Genomic DNA, 26,449 nt, shown 5'->3' on the forward strand with positions numbered 1-26,449 from the left:
CATCAAAATACAACTCGAGTAAGGTCAACTCGAGTCGGGTCAACCAGGTCAACCTTGACCTAAGGTTGCACCAACAGTCTCTTCTTTTGGAATCATCACACGGCCGTGTGTGGCACACGGCCAAGCAATTTTTCCTCTCGGGAGCCCTTACATGATCGTGTCTTATTAACACGACCCATACATCCTCCTTCTCTGCAAGTCATACACGACCGTGTATAACACACGACCGAGCTCTATTTTGCCCTGTATTAGATGATCTTTCTCCTTCCCAACTTCTCCAACGCTTCCATGACCATGAAGTAGTCATGCCCAGCTCATGGAAGCAAAATTACAACCTGAAAACAAATGTAACACAAATTTAAAAGTACTACTAATGAAATGAAAACTAAAACTGAAAAATACTAAAGGAACCCTTGGGTTGCCTCCCAAAAAGTGCTTGTTTAAGGTCTTTAGCTCGACTGATCTCCTTGATCCTTTTATCTTTTTCTTGCCCTAGGAGGGCAGATGTATTTTTCATTTTTATTGGGAGGCCTTCTCTCAATATTGCATGCCGGATCATGTTCCTCATCCGATGGCCTCCCATGAGGATGGAAATTCCAATCCTCAAGCTGATAAGCATCCGCCCCGCTGCAAACACTTAATAGAAAAGAAGAGACATGGTTAGAAGAGTTAGACAAATCATACTCCAACCTTTCCTTACCGATTACCAATGAAAGTTTATGATTTTAACATCAATTATTGCTCCAGCTGTTGCGAGGAAAGGTCTTCCCAATATGATCGGAATCTTCGGGTCCTCTACCATGTACAGTACTACAAAATCTGTGGAAATTATAATCTCACCAACCTCTACCGGTACGTCTTTGATAATACCCATAGGATATCTGCAAGAGTGATCAGCTAATTATAGTGTCATGGTAGTAAGTTTCAAGTTTTTGAGACCTAATTTATTACAGATTGAGTATGGAATGAGGCTAACACTTTCCTCCAAATCACAAAAAGCTTTTTCTACGAATTCAGATCCTATATTGCAAGGTATGTAAAAGCTTCCTGGATCTTTAAGCTTTGGGGAAATATTCTTCTCAAATAAAGCACTGCATTCCTCAGTAAGTGCAATTGTCTCAATGTCTCCCTTTCTTCTCTTATTTGACATGATGTCCTTCAAAAATTTGACAAACTTTGGCATTTGTAGAATCACATCAATTAAAGGAACTTCAACACAAATTTCTTTAACTTTTTCTAAAAATCTGTCAAATTCTTCATCTTTTTTCAGCATCACTAATCTCTGAGGAAAATGGACTACTTGATTCTGTGGGTTTAGTGGATGAGTCTCTTCAACCTTATTGGTACTCCCCTCCTCTTCTTAAATTTGAAATGGTTCAGATGCAGGAGGAGAGAGCTCTTCTTCAATTTTCATCCCTTTTGGAGCAGTCACTTGAGGATTACCCAAGGTCCGCCCACTCCTAAGCTTGATTCGATTACAATGCTCTATTGGATTGACATCAGATTTTTCAGGAAATTGTCCGGGTGCTCTTAAAGATGATGAGGCTGGCTGGGCAATTTGGCTATCTTGAATCTTTTGATGCTTTTCAGAATTATCCATTCTCTGAGTTAGCTTCAAAAGATCTTGCTTCATTTCATTTTGATTGGAGATCATTTCCTCAAGCATCTTCTCTATTTTAGAAAACTGATAGTTTTGAGAAGATTGTTGTTATTGCTGAAAATTTTGTTGCTCCGCCTGGAAATTTTGTTTGCCTCCCATGGATGGTCCTTGTTCTTGATTATTTTTGTAGGAAAAATTTGAATGATTCTTCAACCCAGGGTTATATGTGTTGGAATATGGATTGTTCTGACTTTGATTAAAACCCATGACAGCGTCACATTTCTCTAATTGATTTATTTATGCAGATATAGCTCCCAAAGTACATGAGTCTTGAGAATGATCAGAACTTCCACATGTTTCACAAGCACATACTATGGCATTTACTATGTTAGAATTTATTCCCATATTTTTTAGCTTTTTAGTAAGAGCATCCAGCTTTGCAGTCATTAGAGTAACTACATCTACATCAAATTTTTCTGATGCTTTTGTTGAGTTTGAATAAGAATAGCCTTCACTTCTCTCTGTTGGCCATTGATGATGGTTCTGTGCTACACTTTCAATAATTTCTTCGGCCTCATCTAGACTCTTATGCATAAGTGCCCCTCCAGCAGCTGAATCTAAGGACACTTTAGTATGATAGTTTATGCTGTTATAAAATGTGTGCAACACTAACCATTTCTCTAACCCATGGTGTGGGCATTGTCTGAGCATATTATTGTATCTATCCCATGCTTTAAATAAAGATTCTGAATCAGATTATCTGAAGCTTGTAATAAGATTTCTCATATGAGCTGTCTTGCTAGGAGGATAGAACTTATCTAAGAATTGTTGCTCACATTGTTCCCAAGTGGTAATGCTATTTGGAGGTAAGGAATTCAACCATTATTTAGCTCAATCTCTTAAAGAAAACCCAAACAGTAATAATCTAACTGCTTCTGAAGGAACACCGTTCATTTTCATGGTACCGCAAATTTCATAGAAGACTTCCAAATGCTGATTAGGATCTTCATGCGGTCCACCTCTAAACTGATTTTGCTGTACCATATTGATTATTGCAGGCTTCATCTCAAAGTTATTTGCTTCAATAGAGGGTCTAGTAATGCTTGAGCGAAACCCTCTAGCATAAGGTGTTGCATAATCCTTAAGTGGTCTATTCACCATATTTGATTGTTCTTGTTCTTCTTGATGTCTTTGCAAGATTCTCCTTCTATGGAATGTTCTATTAATCTCGGGATCAAGAGGAAGTACATCTCCTGCAAAGTTAGATCTTCGCATACAAGAAAAAGATTAAAGAATTTGATTCAAAGAAAAGAAAAGAATAGAAAGAATTTAGTATACAAAAAGAATTAAAGATCAATGAATGCAATGAATGAATGGAATGATAAAAAAAATAGATGCAATGAAAGAATGTAATGAAAGAATGCAAAACATAATTAGAAACTAGTTACAAGTTAGATGTAAGAAAAGAAAAGAAAAGTTTAGTCTAACTCAAATGATAATCTCTAATATTATAGACGCAGTCCTCGACAACGGCACCAAAAATTGTTACATCACCGCAAGTGTACGTTTACATCCTCAGTAATAAAAGAATATCGAATCTACAGGGATTGGTTATAAGTACTAAAGATGTCTCAAAAGTGAATTAGCTAAATAATCATGAAGAGATTATATGTCTTAAGAAACAACTAAAGATTAGAAGTCAAAGTTAAATGTAGAAACTTAGTTTTGTGAAAGTTCTAGGAGATTTGGTTTCTTAGTGATACTCATTAATGTAAAGCGATCTACAAATCCTATCCTCAATTGAAATGTGTTTGCAAGAAGTCACTGGTTATTTCCTGTAGAAAACATTAGTCAAGGACTCATATCTAAACTTTAAGCAATCAAATAGTTATGATTCCTATGAATCCCGTTTAATGGGGCAACCTTGTCATGATGCCCCACGGTCATACAACATAGAAATATCATCACTAATCAATCCACAATAAGATATAGAATTCAGCATATCAATCCATCCTACTTCTTTGTAGATCCCTGCTTCATCCCCTCAAAGTAATCCCCTATATGTCCGTTTAATGGGATAGCCCTGTCACGATGTCCCACGGTAATACAATCTAGAGAATTCTTCTAAAAGATTCCACAAGAAATATAAACAGCCAATCAAGAATGGTATTAGGGCATAAAACACAATAATCTATACAAGATTGATTGATACAAAACAAAACAACATCCTTGAATCAAGAAGATGACAAATCCATGAATCTTACATCAATTTACTTCACCAATACTCCCTCCATCCTAAAACAAAGGAATCTACTCCATAGAAAATAGGAAAAGAACTGAAGACGAGAGGATTGAAGACATTCCAATCCAAATCAAGAAAATAGAAAGGAACACTTATCTCAATAGGACGAGTGATCTCTGGAACCATTCCACTGCCCTCAGAGTCAAATCTTGGATGGAAAACGCCTCCTAATAGGTGGAAATCGAGCCCAAGAACTCAACTTCCCAAAGGAAGAGACCCTCCTTTTCAAAGAGGGGGAAACCCTTTATAGAGAAGAGGGAATTTAGGCGTCACATAACCCAGGACACGACCGTGTGAGATTCACATGGCCAGGGCGCTCCTCCTCTCGGTCAAGGTCACACGGTCATGTGACCCTCACATGGCCATGCCATGTTTTGCTTCTGCCTGCTTACACGGTCGTGCAAATCCACACGGCCTAGCCAATTTCTGTCTCTGGAAGTGTTGAATGGCCATGTGACACACACGATCATGCCATTTTTTAGCTCTGGAAAGACTGCACGGTCGTGTGGCACACACGATCGTGTACTGGCTGGCTTGAAAAGGTGGCACAACCGTGTAAGCTTCACACGGCCAAGGCACTCTCCCATGTTATTGATGCTACACGACCCTATCATCACCACACGGCCAAGGCCATTCCCCTTTGCAAGGTCGTGTGACACACATTGTCAAAGTCATTTTCCTCTGTTTGATCGTAGAATTGGCTATGAATATTAATTCTTCTTCAAATTCGACTCCTAAAAGTATAAAACAGACAAGAGCAGATCTCCGAACAAAGAAAAGTATTTATGCCAAAAGTAAAGTAAGGAGCATGAAAGTGCATAGCTAAAGCATGTATAAAATAGAAGAATGTGCGTCAAAATATGATAAACAAGTGTATAAAATCTACGCACATCACCTATAATAACCTCTACAATCATGAGGTGGCTAAGGATGTCATAAGTTGTTGGGTAATGGAAAGAGTACAACCTAGGCAATATGCAATAATTGTCCGAGAAATCTTCAATTCACCCATATGTATACCTATTTTGTCATTTATAGCTTACACTATTGTCGAAGTCGTTGAAGAAATATGTTGTTATATGTGGTCGGCTGGTGGGAGACACAATAATCATTGAAGAAAGTTCCAGAAGAATATTCTCTAACACATAGCTATTATTCTGACAGGTTGTTAGGATTCTCTGCATATGTTGTTGGTTGAATATATCTTGGTTGGCTCATAAGGTTAGCCATCTTTGTGTCTGTCCTTACATTAAGCTGCTAAGTTAAATTCTACATAATATTAGTGACCCATTTGAAAAATAATATGATATATTGGCTGTGCTAGAAGTCCATTCAAGGAGTCATATGATGAACTGTGCATGTTGGAACTCTGTTTGGGAGTCAATATGAAGCTAAGTGTCTTAAGCCCGATCGACCTTTTATCTGACCGACAATGCATAGAGAGATTTATGAACATCAGGGAATTGACCCTTATTTTGACTAACCACGCATATGGCTAGTCAGTTGTGAGGTGGGGCGGACATTCCGACCGATCTATATGGTCGGCCATCTCTAAACCTAGTTGGCTGTTGAATAATCGGGCATGATATCTTCTCAGTTCAATAGTGATGCACTAAATCCCTTATGTTTGACCGGATCAAGGGTCGGTCAGCTTTCTCCTGAATGAACCATAATCTAGTTAGGCCCTATATATAAATAAATAATTCAAAATGAATTAAAGAATATAAAAAATGAAAAGTCAAAGTCAATGTATCTAACTAATTAATTTCGATGTTTCATATAGTAATAGTGTTAGTTAGTGAAAGTTACTTTGGAGTCAAGAAAGGTAAAGTTAAATATATTTAGTCTATTTGCTCAATTCCAATCAAATGCAACTAAGAAATGTTTTGCTCATTGTTAAGCCTAGCGGCAAAAAATTTGACAATAAAGAAAAACGTGAATTTATATCTTATGAGTAACACATTTCTATTGGTTTTTGATAAATGCATTTTATAGTCCCTATCTATTTTTTGCATCAATTTTTATTATTAATTTAGTTTTACCAAAATAGATTGTATGGATAAGATTAAGATTCTAAAACCATTTCTAGTGGCTGACTATTGAACTCTTCTTTTAAAATTATCATTAAAAAATATTATACTTGTTAAAATTATCCTTATTAACATCTTCTTCCTTATATATATATATATATATATATATATATATATATATATATATATATATATATATATATATATATATATATATATATATATAATTTTTTTCATGCTCATTTTAGCTTTAACATTAATCACAAACTTATATAATTGATCATCCATACAATTCAATTTTGATAGAAACTAGATTGACTTATGGGCCTAATTAAGCTTATCGTCCATTGAAAATGCAAAATGAATGAGACACAAATAGATGAAGGGAGTTTAACATCTCTTTACAAGTGCCAAGATGAAACACATTCATATTGAAATGTAATTTTATTTATTTATAGTACCTTAAAGAACAAAGAGTGATTATTTCATGATAAAAGTAGAAAAGATAAAAAAAAAATAACCTAAGGCTATAAACAATTTATAAAAGAACAAAATTATTAACTCCTTTGGAGAATCTTCTTGAACCAACGAGCCGATTCCTTCGGATAGCGCTTTTTATTCTTAAAGTCAACATAGACAATACCAAACCTTGATGTGTATCCTAGTCTCCATTCAAAGTTATCAAGAAGAGACCATGCAAAGTACCCAATCACTGAAGCACCATCATCTATAGCTCTCTTTAGTTCAGTAATGTAGTTATAATAAAAATGTCTCCTTTGAGTATCTTGTAAGCCTTTTGGAAGTGTGACATTGCCCGGTTGATCCATGCCTATAATTTTAATCAATTAATTACGTGGTTAGAGAATAAATCTAAATTCTTAAATAAAAGATGCATTAAACAAGTGATAAATATTTACCATTTTCAGATAGAAAAATAATTGGATTGCCATAGTTTTTCTTAACATATGTCACTGCCTTATACAATCCCCACGGAACTATGTAGAGCCAATCGGAATGAGCCTAATGATATATAAACAATTGTATTCGATTACTTATAGGCTTACATTTAGTTTTAAAAAACAAAAATCTATAATATAATCGAAAAAGTTATAAGAAGGTTATTTCTTACCCTTGGTCCAATTGGTACCCCATTTCGATCATCTGAATTTATTAATAGAACAATATTATTAGCATATCATTTTATTAAATTTAACATTATCAAAAATAAATATTGTATATATCTTACATTTAAATTCAACGAGCCAATCATCTTGATAACTAATAGGTTTAGGATTCGTTGTACTATTATCCTTAACATAATAAGTTGTGTATTGATTAATTCCCAAATAGTCGTATGAACCTCTAACTAGCTCCACTTCATCATTAGTAAATTTTGGCAATCTTTCTTTAACAATGTCTTGAATGGATTGAGGATAGTATCCATATGTCAGAGGGTGAATGAACCTAAGAAAAGTAAACAAAATTAGGTTACATTGAAAAGGTTAATCATAGTTAGATATTGAAACCAAGAATGTACTTACTTACCATCCCACATGAAAATCTTTAGCTCTCTGAGCAGCAGCTTTATCTTTGTCAGAGTAAGTGTGAGGTTCGTACCAAACAAAATCTAGAAGAATTCCAATTTTTCCTTGTTGCTCTTTCTGAATAAAAAAAGAAAATGGTATTAGTATTATGTATATTTACAGACTTACAATTTTAAAATGAGTTTGTTATATTTGATAGCAAGATATTTTAAGAATTAGCTAAGAATAAATTTACTATTAATACATAAACTTTGTTAAAGACATATTACTTGGTACTTCTCACGATATCTATTAACTGCTGCAGCATGAGATAAGATGAGATTATGAGCCACAATGTAAGGCTCCGTAGATGAGTTTCCTCCAAATTGACTACCAGTAGCTCTTCCAGGGGCTTGAGCACCAGTATCAAAACCTAAAGCTGCCACCACTCTTGGCTCATTGAATGTGAACCAATTTTTCACTCTATCACCATATCTCTTAAAGCAAAAGTCAGCATAATCCGCAAATGCATCCCTAAACAAATTGATTATAAATTAAATCAAATATTTATAACATCTTTTAATAAGTTAGATTAGAAATTCTTAAATTTTCCGTAAGCATAATTAATTTCAACAATATAAGTAATTATTATATTTTACTACTTACACTATCTTCGGACTCAACCAACCCAAATATTCATTTTGGAGTGCTAATGGAAGATCGTAGTGATAGAGATTGACATATGGAATAATACCTAATGTGAAGATAGAAAGGTTAAAATATATGAAAACATGCCAAACTTATTTGTTTAACAGTCAGATAGAAATAAATTACCTTTGAGTATTAAATTGTCAATTAGCCTATCATAATAGTCAACACCTTCCCAATTAATGGCTCCAGTTCCATCTACAAGACAAAAGAAATAACAAATTATTAGTATTTAGAAATGGTAAGATGGTGTATATAATATTATGAAAAAGATTCATAGCTTCAATTACTTGGGAAAATTCTACTCCAAGAGATCGAGAATCTATAAGCATCAAAATTGTGCTCCTTCATAATGTCAATATCTTCCTACAAGACGAAACTCAAATTTTAATATATTTAAGAAAAAGATTAAATCCAATTTAATTTCATTTTAATTGTCTCCAAATATCAACAATGAGAATATCAAAAATTTGTTTGTTTGAACTTAATTATCAACATAAAGTTACATTAGATAAGATCTTTTTAAATTATTAAAAATAGAATCTTGAACCAATGGAGTAATGATTTGAAAATAAAATTTAATATTTGATTCTTCATAAAAATTATAGTTTTTTTGCTTTTTGTTATTAAATTTAAAATTATTAAATAGTCAATGATAACAAAAGAAAATATACATTTGACCTTATAATGATGATACTCATCATCTGTTACATCACCCGTTGCGTTATTTGGAATGAGACCTACACCACAATAAATAAAGCAAATTCAAATTTACTCCATTATATAACTTTAATTCGAGAAAGACATATGTAAAACTATAAAATTTAAATGTTTAGTACGTTACCTGGAATTTTTACAAATGCATCCCAAATGCTAGGTCCTCGACCACCCTTGAGTGCCTCTCCCTCAACTTGATAAGCAGATGCAGCGGTGCCAAATACAAAGTCATGAGGGAAGGCATCACGACTTAGCTTGTGCACTTTTGAAACTAGTTTCGCATTGTTTGTTTTATAACCATATATACATTCGGCTACGAGAAGTAAAATAAATAAAAAGAAAAATGTGGAGGAGGACCCTTTAAGGTTCATTGTGGAAGAGATGGAGATGCACTATGATTAGTGAAGAAAATAAAAAGCAAGTGATACCTATATATAGGGGTACAATTACTAGATAAACATGGTAAGAGTTAAATGGATGAGTATAAAAGAAAGTTTGGACCAATTCTTAAGGATAAAAATTTCAAGCTAATGATAAAAATTCAAGAATTCAATGAATTGATTTTCAATTTAAAATATCTCTTTAATTTTCTTGAGACTAACTTTTATATCATTTATTTGGAATTTTAAAATCAAAAAATATTACTCTCTATTTTCTAGCATATATCACATTTAAAAAAAAAAGAAAAATACTATTTTCTAGCATTATTGAAACCCTTATTGCACCGAGTCCTCTTACAATCGCATTGTGTCTCAGGATAGAAAATAATAATAATAATAATAATAATAATAATAATAATAATAATAATAATAATTTGATCTAAATAATAGGTTATTTTACCTAATATATTAAATATATATATATATATATAGTAAAATTATTTTAAAAAATGTTTTTAATTATCTATATCATCAAAAGGCATCGTTTTTTAAAAATTATTAAAATAATATTCTAAACATAATTTGATATAAAAAATATCTCAACATACTCGATTTTAGAATAGCTACCTTTAAAATAATATATCTTTATCTTAAAGCAGTTTTGTTCAAGATGATGCAATTTTAATTAAAAGTATTCTAAAATGGTATAATTCAAGCAAAAATTATTCTAAAGTGATGTAATTTTGTTCGAATTTGCTTTAAATGGAAACGCAGATATATTTTAAGTATCAGGATGAGCATTAGTTCAGATCCTCTGTCCCCATTTCTCTCTGTCCCTGTATTCGAACGGATTAGATTAAATTTTAAAGATGATTTACATATCACGAGGATACTGTACATATTTTAAAGATGTAAATCATCCTTCAGATTTAATCTGATCCGTCCGATCGACAGTGGGACACGGGGACAGAGAGAAATGGGGAGAGGATCTGAACTAGGATGAGCATGGGTACTATTTTGATAATTTTTGTTTTAAAAAATAATATTATAAATAATTAATTAAGGATATTCTTTTATTTCTATGAATATATATTATATCAAAAACCTTCAAAATCATAAAAAATTTCATCGTGTCAATTCATGGAACTACATTGTTTATACAAGCTCAAACTAAATAATATGAAAGTAACTACTCTAATCGAGGTTGTTGCACCAATATTTTGTTGACGTTGTTATGTTTATTGAAGATGAGAATATTATGTTCATGGAAGCAGAGATTAGGAGGGCAAATGACCAAAAAAACACACTTAAAGTTGTGGTGTTCTAAAAAAACACTTCTAACTTTCAGATTTCTTAAAAGATGTATTTTTTTTTATTTTAACTCTCTCATCAATCACTTTGGTACCATATTCAAAGAATAGACTTATGGTAATCGAACAAAAAGCATACTTATGGTTGTGAAATTATCAAAAGGTACATCTAACTTTTAAATTTCTCAAACAATACGCTTGTTTTCGATTTTACCCCTTTCACCAACCACTATGGTATTGTATCCAAACAACAAATGAAACATGCCATGAGAATAAATATGTAAACTTAGAAAGTCTATATATGGTCTAAAGCAAGTGTCAAGACAATGGAATATAAGATTTAATGAAGTCATTTTATTTTTATGTTTTCGAAATGTTCAATGAGGATCATTGTGTTTACATAAGAAAGAAAAAAAAGAAAAGTTTATCATTTTATCATTATATATTGATGATATACTAATAGTTAGAAGTAACATAAAATTTGTGATTGAAGTCAAATCATGACTTTCATCACAATTTGATATAATAGATATGAAAGAAGTTGTATAATAGAGGTCAATCAAAAAGACTTTTGGATTTATCTCAAGAGACTTGTATCACTAAGATTCTACAACACTTTAATATGTCAAATTGTAACATTGAACAAATTCTTATAATAAAAGGTAATGTTCTGAGAAAAAAATATATGTCCTAAGACTCTTGAGAAAATAGTCAAGATGTAGAAAAAAATCATATGTCAGTGTCACTGTTAGTTTGATATACATTATGTTGTGTACACATCCTAATATCAGCTATGTTATTGGCTTAATTAGCCGTTTCCAATCAAACTTAGGATGGAGACACTGAAAAGTGGTGAAGAGGATATTCATATATTTCAAAGGGATAACAAATTATTATTTATGTTTTCAAGGATCTAATATGAGTTTGAAAGGTTACATAGATGTAGATTGAGCAGTGGACCTTGATGATAGAAAATCCACATATGACTATATCTTCTTGCTAAATGATGGCATCATCAAATGGAATAGTAAGAAACAAGCTTGTGTAGTGATGCCAACAATGGAAGCTGAGTATGAGTCTTGTTTAATGGTAGTGAAAGAAGCATTCTGGTTAAGAAGGTTCCTAAATCACTCAATCGAGAAAGCCCTAGTTGCGACTAGGCAGGAAAGTCTTAGCAGATCGTGGAAGTCAGGCAAGAAGTCTAAGTGCGTGGAGGACCTGACACCTGGTAGTTGGAGCCGATAGGACTGGAGGACATAATATCAAGAGGAAGCCCAAGTGAATCAATCTTATGCTAAACCGAAGTCTAAGTATGTCTGAAGGACCCAATGTTTGGTAGGTAGATTGAGGTAAGAAACTAGAGAGGAGCACTAGGGAGGTCATGCCCGGGGAAAGGACAAACCTTAGGTCACTAATCCAACTGAAAGAATCAAGATGTTTCCAAGTTGAGATCAATACAAATTTTACTGTCTATTATTATTACTCATTCATCATATCTCTGTGCTAACTTTGTGTTGTAGGGATATCTTTTATATACTGTGCATCTGACTTTGTTTTGCAGATTCTGAAGGATTGGTTAACCGAACAAGAGATTCAATCGACCGAACCAAGCTAACATGACATAGAGTTTAGATCAAGCAAATCACATTTTGTATTCAAGGCGGATCGATCAAATGAACACAAGGATCGATCGACTGAACCTATTTCGGTAAACAACCTGGAAGATCGAGTCTCGACAAACTTGAAATTCAGGCTGATCGACTGATTAAACCCAAGGATTAGTCGATCAAACAATTTAAAGTATTAATGATGAAAAAGATCAAATCTCTACAAAGATGGAAATTGGGATGATCAGTCGACTAAACCCATGGATTGATTGACCAAACAATAAATACTAATAATGAGGCAATGATCAGATCTCGATGAAGAAGAGAAGCTGGTGGATCAGTCGATTGATAGGGAGATTGGTCGACCAAAAGGATTAGTCGACCAAACATATTTTCCGTCGACTGAACGAAGCTTATAAAAAGACTGAACATCTTTTCGTCTTTTTGTGATGTTTGGCTGTATTGGTTAAAATTTATTTACTACTTTAGATGCCTCTTATATTCCATCTATGGATTATATGAAAGGAGATAAATCATAGGTGGCTACTAGATCAAGCAGTGACTAGTGCATAGGAGAGGGCAGGAACATGACTACTAGCCAGAAATTGACCCCCTAAACCTCATGATAGTATCACTCCATGGACTAGCCAACTGCCCGTTCCAAAGGGACACATCTTCCAAAAAAAATAAAACCCATCGTGATAATAGTTCTGGCTTATTGTTGATAAAGTAAATCGATGGGGGAGAGAGAGGGTTAAAAAATAGAATATGCTTTTGTTTTTTAATATAAATATCTAACTTTTCCAACTGATTAATTTTATTGGTGACTGATTTGACCCTATAAAAAATTTTTACTAGTCATCAAGATAAATTTAGAAAGTACAGATGGTCCTGACGAAAGACCTAGCATCACAAATAGTTCAAACCATGGACATTATATCTTATACAAAATTTAAACTCTTATTGCACAGAGTCATCTTACCATCACCCTGTATCTTAATAATAATAATAATAATAATAATAATAACAATTTATTATTATTATAATTATCATCATCATCTCTCGCCTGTTTATCTCCTGCCCAGAGCAGACCTTGTCCACCCTTCCTTCTGCCAATCCAACGCTCGCACCTGCTCCATCATAGGATGCCACTTATCCACTGGGTGGCTCTCCAACTCCTGCCCTCCATGTGGCTCCTCATGGGAGAACCTTTCCGATTTCTACTTCTGTCACGCCGAGGAGGCCTTACCAATTTTTGGCCAAGTTCGATTTACCGTCCGCCTAGGCCATAGCTTCTTCACCGATTGCCCCTCCACCTACTAGCCAGGTACTAATGAGGGATCATTTAAAAGATGCCTAGGAGGATGCAGGAAACCAACTCAACAAGCTTAATCCGATAAGAGTTGGCTAACCAATACTCGTATGAATTGACCAAGGTAATATAATTTTATTTCTTGTTTCTCATACCGGATGTTACTAACACTATTTGTCCTCTAGAATTGGGTGATCGGGATGAGCCTTGCACAACAATTGTCCATCCTAGCTTAGGAAAATGAATCCCTAAGGCAGCGCATTTTTTAGGCTGGCAACATACCCTCCTGCGATTGGTTGAGCGGGTTAGAGTCCTACCTCCACAAAGCTAAGAAGTTGGTGAAAGCTGAGCTTGAGAAAGTTTCCAAATTAAAGACCACCCTTGAAACTTTTGAAGCCCAACTCTGATCAGACACAACTCTCTAGGTGAAGGTGCAAGTGGATCTAGATGGGAAATCTACAGAGGTTGAATGCCCTTATACTCAGCTAAAGGAGTTGAAAATGACATATGACACTGAGCTATCCACCAAATAATCTACATTGGCAGCTCGAAACATTGAGCGAGATTCCCTATGCTCGGACCCATCAATAGCCTAGACCACATTGTCTACCAAGGAATATGAATTGACAGTCTTCTGAGCAGAGTTGGAGGCTTACTAGCTGGGGGAGGATGAGAGATTTGAAATAAAGAAAAAGGCCCTCCTTCAATCACGCGAATTCAACGCACTCATCGCCAACTCCATCAATAAAGCTCTTAATCTTGAGGCGGATGATGCTATGGAACAGCTAAGGGAGGGAGGCTATCTGGCTTCCAAACCCCCCATTCATTTTCTTAACTACAAGAAACTACTTTAGAATCGCCCGCCCGGACTATTTCCCAATTTGTTGTAATTTTGCCTAATATTCTTTTATCCTTTGTTAATGAACCTAAACATAATGTTTGTATTTTCCATATACATAGTGAAGTTTCTATTGCATTTATCTTATGTCTTGACTCAAATGTTTGGTTGTTTAATAACTGTTGCCTTTTCTTTGAGTGTATATAATTAAGGATAGCATACACCCATCCAGGTCAAAGTCTAGAGGTAATAAATTAAGGACCATGCACATCTATCTGAGACAAAGCCTAGATAGGATATAATGAGGTGAGCTCTACTTGGGAAGGTGCAACATATTTTTAGAGATCATTCGGGGTCAAGTTCACACGAACTCTAAAGTCAGACGGCCTATTACAGATAATGCTTATTCAGTTAAGGGTGATAATATTTGAGATCAGTTGGGATTAAATTTGTCTAATATTAACTTCGTTCGGCGTTAAAACTAGTCTAGGATGAACCCGGTCGGCCTTTCGATCATTGTCCCAATTACTGTCCACTTGGGCAAGTCTTTACTGTCAGTACCTCGAGGTAGTTTTGATATGATCAATCGAATTAGAGTTACATCCTGTTGTGTTTTGATGTCTTGTGTCTGAGTATGTAAGAACTTAGGAGCATAGGAAGTCAAGCGAAAGACGTAGTTATGAGAAGGATGGCACGGGAGAGAGTCGACGAGCTCGATGCGCCCGAGGGACGAGGTGCTGTTAAAAAGTACGCTGGTGGACGAGAAGGAGGCGCACGACATTTTTGAGAGACGAGAAATCGGAGCGGAAGACTGCTCGAGAAGGCCCTATTTCAGATGGCCAAAATCACCTAAACTAGCAGAACGGGAGCAAGAGCCCAGACCAAAAGTTAACTGAGAAGTTGACTTCGGTTCGAGAGCCTGCACCAAGTCTAGGTGCCCGGATGGTCCGGGCGCTCAGACTTGGTCCGGGCACTCAGACCTGGTCTGGGTGCCCAGACCTAGTCTGGGCGCCCCCGAGACGCCTCTCCCAGTGGGTGCTATAATCGCAACGGTCCGGGTGCCTGGAGCCCTTCCGGACTTCCAGAACTAAAAGTTTATCAAAACTCAACATGTCGCAATCCAATGCAAATTGGATAAAATTTTATCCATGTCCAGGTGCTTGGAACTCTTCCAGGCGCCTTGATCAAGGCTATAAATACAACCCTGATCCCAGTAGTTCACAATCACTTGTACACGAGTTTCTTTAAGTGTTCTGCTACTTTGTGTACTTCCAATGCTTGTAAGAGGCTTCTCCGCCTATAATGAAAGGAGAATTTGATTAGTGCTTCAAAGTCTTAGATTAACAACTTTCCCCGTTGTAACCAAATAAAATTGGTAGTCTCTTTCCTTTTATTAGTTTGTCAATTTTTTTTATACAAGTGTGTTATTATTTCAAAAGATTAAGAAAGGTTCAATTTTCTTTTTGAAGGTAAATTCACCTCCTCTTGCCAGCCACATGAGTCTTATCAAGTGGTATCACAGGCAAGCTCACTTCAGAAGGACTAGCCATCATCCGAAGCAAAAGATATGGTCGGATCCAGTATCTACCCGCCAAATTTGAGGGAGACTTCGCAACATGGAAGAAGCGCATGGAGGTATTCTTTAAGACTGACTTCAAAATTCTTTTATTTTTAAAATATGATTTTGTAGCACCTATAGATTAGCACGAAGCCGAGAAAGAAGAGTACACATGGACGAAAAAAGAGCAAGCCGACTTCGTGGCCAATGGAAGAGCAGAGTTCCATCTTCTTAGCGTTCTTCTGCCCCAGGAGGTTAGCCATATTGGAAGCTACTGCTCCACTAAAGATTTTAGGGAAAATTTTCTGGAGCTCCACAAAGGTAATTCAGAAGCCAAACTGGCAACGCGGGACATCCTCCAAAGACATTGTGAGAATTAGAAATGTTATCATTCTCATTTCTTTCATGACGGATGAAATTATTAAGTGTTGAACCAAGGTAAGAATAGAGTGCAGGAATGCTTGAGTTTATGAAACTTAATAATTTCAGGTAACTTCCTTTTACTATCTTTTGAACATGATCTAGGATAGTTAGAAGGAGGTACCATCTTAGTTGTTACTTTAGTTAGCTCACTTGCACGAGGCGTGCAAGAATAAGTGTGGGGGATTTGATAAGCTATGAATTGATACATTACTTTTGGGTCAATTTGTGGTGATCTTTATATATTTGCACACTTTAATTTCAAATTTTAATCATATTCCCCAAACAAGGTTTTTATGAGCTTTATGACGTTTTTCTTTCTAATACATGATTTATTCATCATTATGTGAATTTGTTCTTGTAGGGTACTAATGGATTCAATATTCAAGTGGGGGTGTGGTTCACTCAACCAAATAAAGTCCAAAACCCTAACTGACCTCAATTGAGCTTGGACTCAAATTAGACCCTAGCTGAACCTAACCCTAGGTATAAAAGCTGGAATTTGGCACAGTGAATAGTGAGCTTGTGCTACTGTTCATCGTGGCGTTTCCTCAACGCGCGACCACAGCTCCTCCCTGCATCCAGATCTGCGAGTAGCTTGTCCTCATCGGTGGTGAGGTTTTCAGCTTAGGCGATCAGTTTTCGATCACTGTTAGTCTTCAGCAAGTGAATTTGGCGGATGGAACACTGTAGCCGTGGATCGCGGCTTTCTCCTCAGTTCAGCGGCGTTCCTCCGGGTTGAGTTTCCATTCCGCTTCAGAACCATCGGCAGCGTTTTTCGGTGCTTCTGATCCATTTCCGACAGCACTCCATTCTTCGTGGCTTTTCATCCAGCTCGCGATTCCAGCGCTAGTGAATCCTGTGTGAGATAGTGAACAACTTCAAATTTGGAACTCGGTGAAGATTTGTGAGCTAATTCAGGTGAATCTAAGTTCATCTTGAAGCTCATGGGCATCATTCCGATTCTGTTGGAGCGTTCTCTACGGATTCTTTGTGCGACAGCAAAGAGAAGATGAACTGATTAAGAGCTGGATTGTAGGGATGTTTAGCTTTTTGTAGTTTAATTTTTAGAATAGATTTACTTGTTTTTGCAGTTTTGATTTTGAATTTATTAGTTCATAGAGCAGATCTATTGGCATTTCATTCTTCTGCACAATTTTGTTTGCTATACTTTTGATTTCTTTCTGTTTAGTGCTCTGTTCAGTTTCAAGGTTTCTGCAGCATTTTGTTTAGCAATCTATTTTCTGAGTTCGTGTTCAGCTATTTCAGTTTTGAGTTTTCATTAGTTGGTAAGTTAGTAGATTGATAGGATAGTCAAGTTTTAGAGTGATTAGTTGAATGTCGTGTTAAGTTTTGTCAAGTCTTTTTCATTAGGTAACCTAGTTTAGCCAAGTGGATTTAATTTCATACTAATTTCTGATAGTTTGAGTTTAATACTCAAGTTTGTTCAAGATTAATTCAGAGTTGGTAAGTTTTGATTATTGCAAATGGGTTTAGCTTTATTCAATGCAAGTGTCTTGTGTGGAGTTCAATTTGTGTTAAGTAGGATTTATCACTGCAGTAGGTAGTTGAAGTGTTGCAAATTATTTCTGGTTTATATTTCATTTCAATACTAAACCCCCATGTTATAACTTGAAAACCCAAAAAAGAGTGTTCTCAATCCAAGACAAGCATGTATCTAGCATAATCCTTGAAATTTGACTCGGGCCTTAAACTAAAACATTTCCTTGTGTAGTTATGGGTTTTCGATCATAACATTAATTTGGAAGCGTATTCGTGACATACATTTGGAAAACTTACCAGGGAGCTCCAAGAGAAAGCAGTGGAGTAATAAAAAGGGAGGATCCGTAAGTAAGCAGCTTAAGTATGCTACGTGTCCCACGTGTGGAAAGATGTATCCTGGAATCTGTCACAAGGGCACTAGTGCTTGTTATGTGTGTCGTCAAGAGGGTCATATGACCAAGTATTGCCCAACCAAGATCAACCTACCTCTAGCACAACCTGTTCAGTGTGGAGGCAAGCAGGCATAGCTACACCAGGTGCAGGCCGCGTTGGAGGGTCCTCATAGTAGCCAAGGCAGACTGGAGGCCCCACCAAGTTCTAAAAATGCTTGAGTTTTCTCCCTTACCAGAGAGGAGGTAGCAAACGCCTCCACTATTGTCACAGGCCGGTCAGATACACATTTTTAGTCAATATGCAACTGTGCTATTTGATACTGGGGCAACCCATTCGTTTGTCTCCATAGCATTTGCTGAAAGAATAGGTATACCCCCGGAGGTCCTACGTGAATAATTCGTGATGACACTACCCTCGGGAGAGATAATGACATCTACGCATTGGCTACATGCTGTGCTAGTCAAAATTTCAGACAGAGAACTGTATAGTGATCTGATAATGCTGAACATGTCTGATTATGATGTTATTTTTGGGATGGACTTTCTGAGCAAGTATGGTGCTTCCATCGAGTGCCGTAAGTGAAGAGTCCTATTCTAACTCGAGGCAAAACCTAAGTTTGAGTTCATCGAAGAATCAAAGAAAAGAACCTAGAGATTTTTATCAGCTATAAAAGCTTATAAAATGTTAGCCGATGGATGTGCTGGGTTTCTAGCTCATGTGGTTAATACCCAACAAGAAAGAGACCAAAAGTTAGACGAAGTTAGAGTCGTATGTGACTACCCAGAAGTGTTTCCGGATGAGTTGTCTGGCTTAGCCTCGGATAGGGAAATTGAATTTGAGATTGAACTCATCCCTGGTACCCATCCAATCTAAAAGGCACCCTACCGCATGACTCCAGTAGAATTGAAAGAACTTCAGGGATAGCTACAGGAGCTACTCAACAAGGGTTTTATTTGCCCTAGTCACTCACCATGGGGAGCTCCGGTGTTGTTCATAAAGAAGAAGGGCGGGTCCATGTGAATATGTGTGGACTACCGAGCACCAAACAAAGTAACAATCAAGAATAGGTATCCCCTGCCGAGAATTGATGATCTATTTGATCAATTAAAGGGAGCCATAGTCTTTTCCAAGATAGACTTGCGGTCCGGATATCATCAAGTGAAAGTGAAAGCGGATGATGTACCGAAGACGACATTTCGAACGAGGTATGGGCATTACGAGTCTGTAGTCATGCCTTTTGGGGTGATGAATGCTCCTGCTACATTTATGGATCTGATGAACAGAATATTCAAAGCATATTTGGATAAGTTTGTAATCGTCTTCATAGACGATATCCTTATATACTCAGAACTCAGGAAGAACATGTTGAATATCTGAGGACAATATTACAGATTCTTCAACAGAGCCAGTTGTACACAAAGTTCTTCAAGTGCGAGTTCTGGCTCGATCAAGTGTCCTTCCTAGGTCACATTATTTCCAAGGATGGGGTTATGGTGAACCCGACGAAAATAGTAGCTGTGAGTAACTAGAATAGATCTAAGAATGCTAGTGAAATCAGGAGTTTCCTTGGGTTAGCAGGCTACTATGGGAAATTTGTAGAGAACTTCTCAAGTATCGCCTCTCCATTGACAGTACTTACCAGAAAGAACAGAAAATTTGAGTGGATAGAGGATTGTGAGAAGAGTTTCACTAAACTGAAAAGGAGACTGACCAGTGCTCCAATCCTGACTCTTCCAGAGAATAGCGAAAGCTTCGATATTTACAGTGATGCTTCTAAATTAGGACTCAGGGTTATACTGATGCAGAATGGCAAAGTCATTGCCTATGCCTTGAGACAACTCAAGGATTATGAGAAGAACTATCCTACTCATGACCTTGAGTTAGCAGTGGTAGTCTTTGCTCTCAAAATTTGGAGGCATTACTTATACGGAGCTCAGTGCAAGATTTACACAGATCACCAGAGTCTTAGGTATTTCTTCACTCAGAAAGACTTGAACATGAGACAACGGAGATGGCTTGAACTGGTCAAAGACTATGATTGTGAAATCCTCTACCATCCAGGGAAGGCAAACAAAGTGGCAGATGCACTAAGTAGGAAATCTTGCGCAGCTTTATTGTCCTTATCTACTATGTCCCATCCCCTACAGAAAGAAATAGTAAATTTTGGGCTTGAAATTGTTACTGGGCAGCTCTCTACCTTGACATTAGTGTCAACCCTGCTTGAAGATATACAGAAAGGGCAAGATGAAGATCCTAATATTCAGAAGATCAAGCAGGGAATACAAGAAGGAGAAAATGGAGAGTTCTGAGTATCATACCGTGGGATACTATATTATGGTGATCGCCTCTGTGTCCCTAATCAAGCAAAACTACGACAGAAAATTTTAGATGAAACCCATGGAACACCATACGCTATGCATCCTGGTTCCACCAAGATGTACCAAGATGTAAAGGAATGATTCTGGTGGTCTGAAATGAAAAGAGAAATAACAAGATATGTCAGAACCTATCTGACATGTCAACGGGTTAAAGCAGAACATCAAAGACCGGGCGAAGTTCTGCAGCCTATTCAGATTCCAGAGTGGAAGTGGGAGGATATATCTATGGACTTCATAGTAGGATTACCCAGAACCATGAATGGTTACGATGCTATCTGGGTAATAGTGGACAGATTGACCAAGTCTTCTCATTTTCTAGCTATTAGAATATCTTACTTTATCAAACAGCTAGCGCAAATGTATGTTAAAGAGGTTATCAGATTGCATGGAGTTCCCAAAACCATAATTTCAGATAGAGATGGTCGCTTTACTTCACACTTCTGGGAGTGTGTTCAAAGAGCCCTTGGTACTAAGCTGTGATTTAGCACAACATTTCATCCTTAAATTGACGGGCAAGCAGAACGAGTAAATCAAGTTCTGGAGGATATGCTATGGGCTTATGCCTTAGACTTCAAAGGGAGCTGGTGCTGATACCTATGCTTAGAAGAATTCGCATACAACAATAACTACCAAGCTACTATCGGAATGACACCCTACGAGGCTCTATATGGAAGGAGATGTAGGTCTCCTATCTGTTGGTATGAAGGGGGTGAAAAGAAAGAAATGAGACTCCAGACAGATCTTATCGAGGACACCACCAAAGCCATTCAGGACATTCTCTAGAGAATAGAAACTGCTCAGAGCCGGCAGAAGAGCTATGCGGATGTGCGTCGTAGATCGCTGGAATTTGAGGTTGTGGATTCAGTGTTCCTCAAAGTAGCTCGTATGAAAGGAGTGATGCAGTTTGGAAAGAAAGGAAAGTTGCGTCCATGTTATGTGGGGCCATACCTGATCACTGGAAGGGTTGGCAAGATAGCTTATGAGCTGGAACTACCTTAAGAGATGTCAGCCATCCATAATGTATTCCATGTCTCAATGTTGAAGAAGCATGCTCCCGATGTAAACCAAGTGATTGAGTCACATATGATACAAGTTCAAGAGAATCTCAGTTATGAAAGTCGACCTATTCAGATAATAGATCAAGAAGTTAAGAAGCTAAGGAACAAAGAGATACCATTAGTAAAAATATTGTGGCAAAGTCAACAAAATGAAGAGACAACATGAGAACGTGAGGATGATATGAGACAGAAGTATCCATAATTGTTCTAAGTTCGAGGATAAACTTTTTATAAGGTATGGGGAATTGTAACTCCTGCAAATTTCCTCCCTTCCAAAAGAGCAAAAAGAAATAGAAGAAAAGAAAAGAAAAGAAAAGAAATATAAATATAAATATAAATAACCCGAGTTGGGATTTGAACCCTACACCCTTGATTTAAGAGTGATTTAAGTAGCCATTAGGTGGTGGTAATGCATCACATTGGAAATATGAAACTATTCATTATATGTAGATTATGTATGAAGAGATGCTTCAACTTCCACTTAGTATAAAAGGGAAAGGAAGAGATCAAAAACCTAATTTGTCATTTCCTCTTCTCCTCCCTAGCCGAAATTCCTCTTCTCTCTTGTTAGTTTTCGGCCAAGAACCCTAGGGTTCCAAGTTTCTAAGTTCTTCAAGAGGAGAATCTAGGAGGAGAGTTTTCACAAGGATTAGTACGCACGTGTAGGGTGACTCAGAGATTAAGGCGTACAACAGAGGATTGACTTCCCTACACCCTATAATAGTAAGATCTAGCGAAAGGATGTAAGTACTACTCACCTGCAGTATAATTTGTTTCGATGATACATGTTATGATATGTTTTATGCATGTTAAAGAAGATACATGTTGTGTTATGTTTTATGCATGTTAAAGAAGATACATGTTATGATATGTAAGTTGCCTTCTGAAATTTTGGGATTAAGAGCATGTTTAGAGTATCTTGAATTGCCTCCCATATAGTTTTGGGGCTAAGAAGCATATTCAAAGTGCCCTAAAGTGCTTCCCTATAAGTGTGGGGGATTAAGTGCACATAAGGTGTTTTTTTAAATGACAAGCAAGTGCAAGTATAAGAAACCAATATGTAAAAGAAAGTATTTTACTTTAAAGTGGCATGTACTGGACATAAGGTCCATGGGTGGGCTCCTAGATCGCCCCTAGGCGCCTAGATCGCCTAGTAGTACCTTAATAGGTCCGGGATTAGCTACCTCGGATCTTATTAAGGATGCGTGCAAAGTGGTACAATGTCGGGCCTAAGCAAGTTTATTATTATTTTCACTAGTTATGTAATATAAAGTTTTCAAACTTTGTTGTTTATCTTAGTAGAAGCCTTCTAAAATTTGAGAACTTGAGTTATGAAGTGTAGCATGGATGAACTCTATAGTATGGCAAGATTTATGTTTCCATTGCATGTTTACATTGTTAGCATGATTTTAAGTTGATGTTTTGTATGATAAACCTATTTAAAAATGCATGTCATGTATAGATTTCCGAATTATGTGTTTTAGCGTGAATTACTGTCAAGTTCGAGTTTTGTGTTTTCCCCAAGCGGTTTTGAAAGCATGTTCCTTCTTTTTATGCTTGTTTTGTGAGTAGATGGTGCTTACTAAGCATTCGCTTATAGATTTGCATTTCCTTATACTAGGTAAATGATAGCTTGAGTAGGTGGAGGCAGCAGTAGCGATGTTTTGTGTGTGTGTGACGGAATAGTGGAAGGAGATCTGGGAACTTGTTATTGTTTGGAATATGTTAGAACTTGATGCTAAAGTATTTTATTCTCTCCGCTCTACATGAAATACTATCACTAGTTGCTTAGGATGAATTTATCAGTTTGGCAGTAATTAGAGTGACAAAGATAAGTACAAAGGGGAGAACAACCCATTTTGTAGAGCAGGTTGTGACCCCCACACGGTCTGTGACACGACCGTGTGGATTCACACGGCCTCAGACCCCTCTCTCTCGGCCAAGGTGACACTGTCGTGTGGATTCACACGGCCGTGCATCTCTCCCTCTTGGCCAAGGTGACACGGTCGTGTGGATTCATACGACCGTGCACCTCTTCCTCTTGGCCAAGGTGACACGACCATGTGGATTCACACGACCATGCACCTCTTCCTCTTGGCCAAGGTGGCACGACCATGTGGATTCACACGGCCATGCACCTCTTCCTCTTGGCCAAGGTGGCACGACCATGTGACTCTCACACGACCGTGCACTACCAAGGTGACACGACCATTCATCGCCACACGACCAAGTCTTGCTCCTTCTCGAGCAAGGCTACACGGCCGGTCAGGGCCACACGACCCAGACCCACTAGAAGCTCTAGACTCCCTTCCAGCTCTACTTGGCTCCAAGTCACGTCCTATCAGTCAGAACAAGTTTAGAGTAGATATCTGGACTAAGTAGTATATAATAAGTAAGAATGTCAAAATTTAGATATGAAAGAGTAACGTCTACCCTTATAAGGTGAGGGTTAGAAGGGCGGGTGTTACACTTCAATTTTAGTGTGACTTTGTTATATGCTCTGTAACCTCTACTATTTAATGAGTAGCCAATAAAGATTCCATTGTCTACTTTTGAGGTAAATTTTCCTAAGTGTTCTCTTGTATTTAGTATTTAGGCTGGACATCCAAATACTTTAAAGTATTTAATATTAGGTTGTTTATTAAAATAGAGTTCAAATGAAGTTTTATTATAAGTTTTATATATTGTGATTCTATTTTGTACATAGCATGTTGTGCTAACAGCTTATGCCCAAAAATATTTTGATAATTTATATTCATTTAACATTGTCATAGAGGCTTCAAGTAGAGTTATATTCTTTCTTTCTACTTTTCCATTTTGTTGGGGTGTCCTAGGACAAGAATGTGATGATATCCATTTTCAAGGCAGAATTGATTAAAGTTATGATTTTTAAATTTACTTTTGTTATCACTTCTGATTCTTTTAATTTTTTTATCTTTTTTATTTTTAATTTGTTTGCAAAAATTACTAAATACCTCAAATGTTTCATCCTTACTTTTTAAGAATTTTATCCAGGTGAATTTAGAGTAATCATCTATTATTACTAGGCAGTAAAGGCTCCCATTTATTGATTTGATTCCATGGGAGTCAAATAGGTCCAAGTGTAATTGTTCTAATATAGAATTTTTTTGAAGTTGATTAGTTGATTTGTGAGTTGACTTTGTTTATTTTCCTTGTTGACAGACATTACAAATTGTTGAGTGTAAGTTGGGTAATTTTGGTAAGCCTCTAACTAATCCATTTATTTACTTAGATTTCTAAAGTTTGTGTGTGACATTCTTCTATGCCATAGACAGGATTCTTATTTTGTGTCAAGTGACACTTAAGTGAGGAATCAGGTTAATTGCATAGATATTATCCTTTCTAAACCCTTTTAGTTTTATAGTAGGATTATCTATGGGCTTAATTAAGCATTCTGAGGATAAGAACCTAACCTTATATCCAAAATCACACAATTGACTTAAGCTAAGGAGATTGTATTTGAGATTTTCAACAAGTAATACTTTCTTAATAATAAAATTAGTTCTGAGTTCAATATTACCTATTTCAATTACCTTGAGTTTGCGGTTGTATCCAAAGGCAACTGCTCAAAAGCTTTTATATGTTAATTGAGTGAATTTAGTGTGATTCTCAATCATGTGTTTGGAGCAACCACTATCTAATATCCATATTGTTTTCTACAATAGGTAGGAGTTTAAAACCAAATTAGACTAAGTTTTGATTTTGAACTTCTATTAGGGTGAATAAAATAAGTTTGAGTTTATCTTTTGAAAATAAATTTTTAATATAATTTTTAAATAATTTAGAAAATAATTTAAAATCATTTTGAAAATAAATTATACATTAATTAGTATATTTGAATAAATTTGATTTCAGAGTTTAATTATTGATATTTAATTACTCTTATTTAAATTTTTGTTAAATCCTTAGTCATCTCACCCGGTTTATGTTTTCAATCAGGGAATCCTATAATTTTGTGAGATAAGTTAAGTTCAATTTCAAGGTTTGGTTTAACTTTGTGTTTGATTCAGGTTTAGCTTTGGGTTCAACAAATATGTATTCTTTGGATAAACTTCTGGGCTATAATGAGTCAACTGGATATCATTAGAGTAACCATGCCTTTGAGGTTTTCCAAATAGTCATATTCACTGAACTTAGTATAAAACCTTGGTCTAACTAGTTGAGATCCGTAAGGGATAACTTTAGTTAGTTCCATTAAGCCAAATGCACTAGGTTGAAGTCATATCTTCCTAGATATGCACAAACAGAGTTTCCCTTAACCTACTATCATCCAAAACTGTACCAGTACTTTTGTCAAGTTAAACTGTTGTCCCTATTTTAGCTAGTCCTAATTGCCCTATCGGGTAAGTTATTATTTTGGAGGTGCCAACTAATTTAGAGCCTCCCCCTGAATTATTGAATCTTTTGGTTTTATGTCGATTAGTTTTATAGTTGTAGTCTACTTGGTTATAGTTTTTGTTTATATTATTTTTATTTAAGTTAGGTTTAAATAACTTAGGGGTTTTATTTTTTTTTGTATTCATTTTTTAAGGTTTAATTTTAGTGTTTAAGTGAGAGTCTTTTGATTTATATAATAAATTTTATCTTTAGGCATATAATATTGATTGAGTCCTACTTGTGTGGTTAGACACGCTTTGTAGCCCAAGCTTTACTTTGATTTTTATTTTGGTTAACTAAAGAGATAAAGGATTTGTTGGTTGAGCTGAGCTTATTTCTGAGTCCGGACTTGTTATACACAACTCTTTGTGATCCAAGTATCATGTCAAGGTACTTGGATCTAGTTGTGAATTT

General features: G+C 36.1%; 1 protein-coding gene and 1 non-coding gene across 2 annotated transcripts; one reads left to right on the forward strand and one right to left on the reverse strand.

The window, feature by feature from the left end:
* The first annotated feature begins 2,282 nt into the window (after nucleotides 1-2,282).
* LOC121968947 lies at nucleotides 2,283-2,388 on the forward strand. The gene has a single exon (XR_006108455.1). It is a non-coding gene; the product is annotated as a small nucleolar RNA R71 (small nucleolar RNA).
* A 4,101-nt stretch (nucleotides 2,389-6,489) lies between these two features.
* Nucleotides 6,490-9,251, reverse strand: LOC122055128 (beta-glucosidase 26-like). The gene is made up of 11 exons (XM_042616514.1): nucleotides 9,008-9,251; nucleotides 8,845-8,903; nucleotides 8,454-8,529; nucleotides 8,290-8,361; nucleotides 8,122-8,209; nucleotides 7,746-7,989; nucleotides 7,478-7,593; nucleotides 7,179-7,396; nucleotides 7,062-7,093; nucleotides 6,850-6,952; nucleotides 6,490-6,761 (listed from the first exon to the last, which is right to left on the reverse strand). The coding sequence occupies exons 1-11, from the start codon at nucleotides 9,249-9,251 to the stop codon at nucleotides 6,490-6,492; spliced, it is 1,524 nt and encodes a 507-aa protein (XP_042472448.1).
* Between the last annotated feature and the right edge of the window lie 17,198 nt (nucleotides 9,252-26,449).

Source organism: Zingiber officinale, chromosome 3B (genome assembly GCF_018446385.1).
Source record: "Zingiber officinale cultivar Zhangliang chromosome 3B, Zo_v1.1, whole genome shotgun sequence".
Taxonomy (NCBI): Eukaryota; Viridiplantae; Streptophyta; class Magnoliopsida; order Zingiberales; family Zingiberaceae; genus Zingiber; species Zingiber officinale.

Bases quoted from the DNA above. Each gene is read 5' to 3' on its own strand.
- LOC122055128 (XM_042616514.1), bottom strand. From the start codon at position 9,251: ATGAACCTTAAAGGGTCCTCCTCCACATTTTTCTTTTTATTTATTTTA. The intron at 8,210-8,289 runs GTAATTTATTTC...TCTTCACATTAG, and splicing joins TGACAATTTAATACTCAAAG to GTATTATTCCATATGTCAAT. The intron at 7,990-8,121 runs GTAAGTAGTAAA...CAATTTGTTTAG, and splicing joins TGGTTGAGTCCGAAGATAGT to GGATGCATTTGCGGATTATG.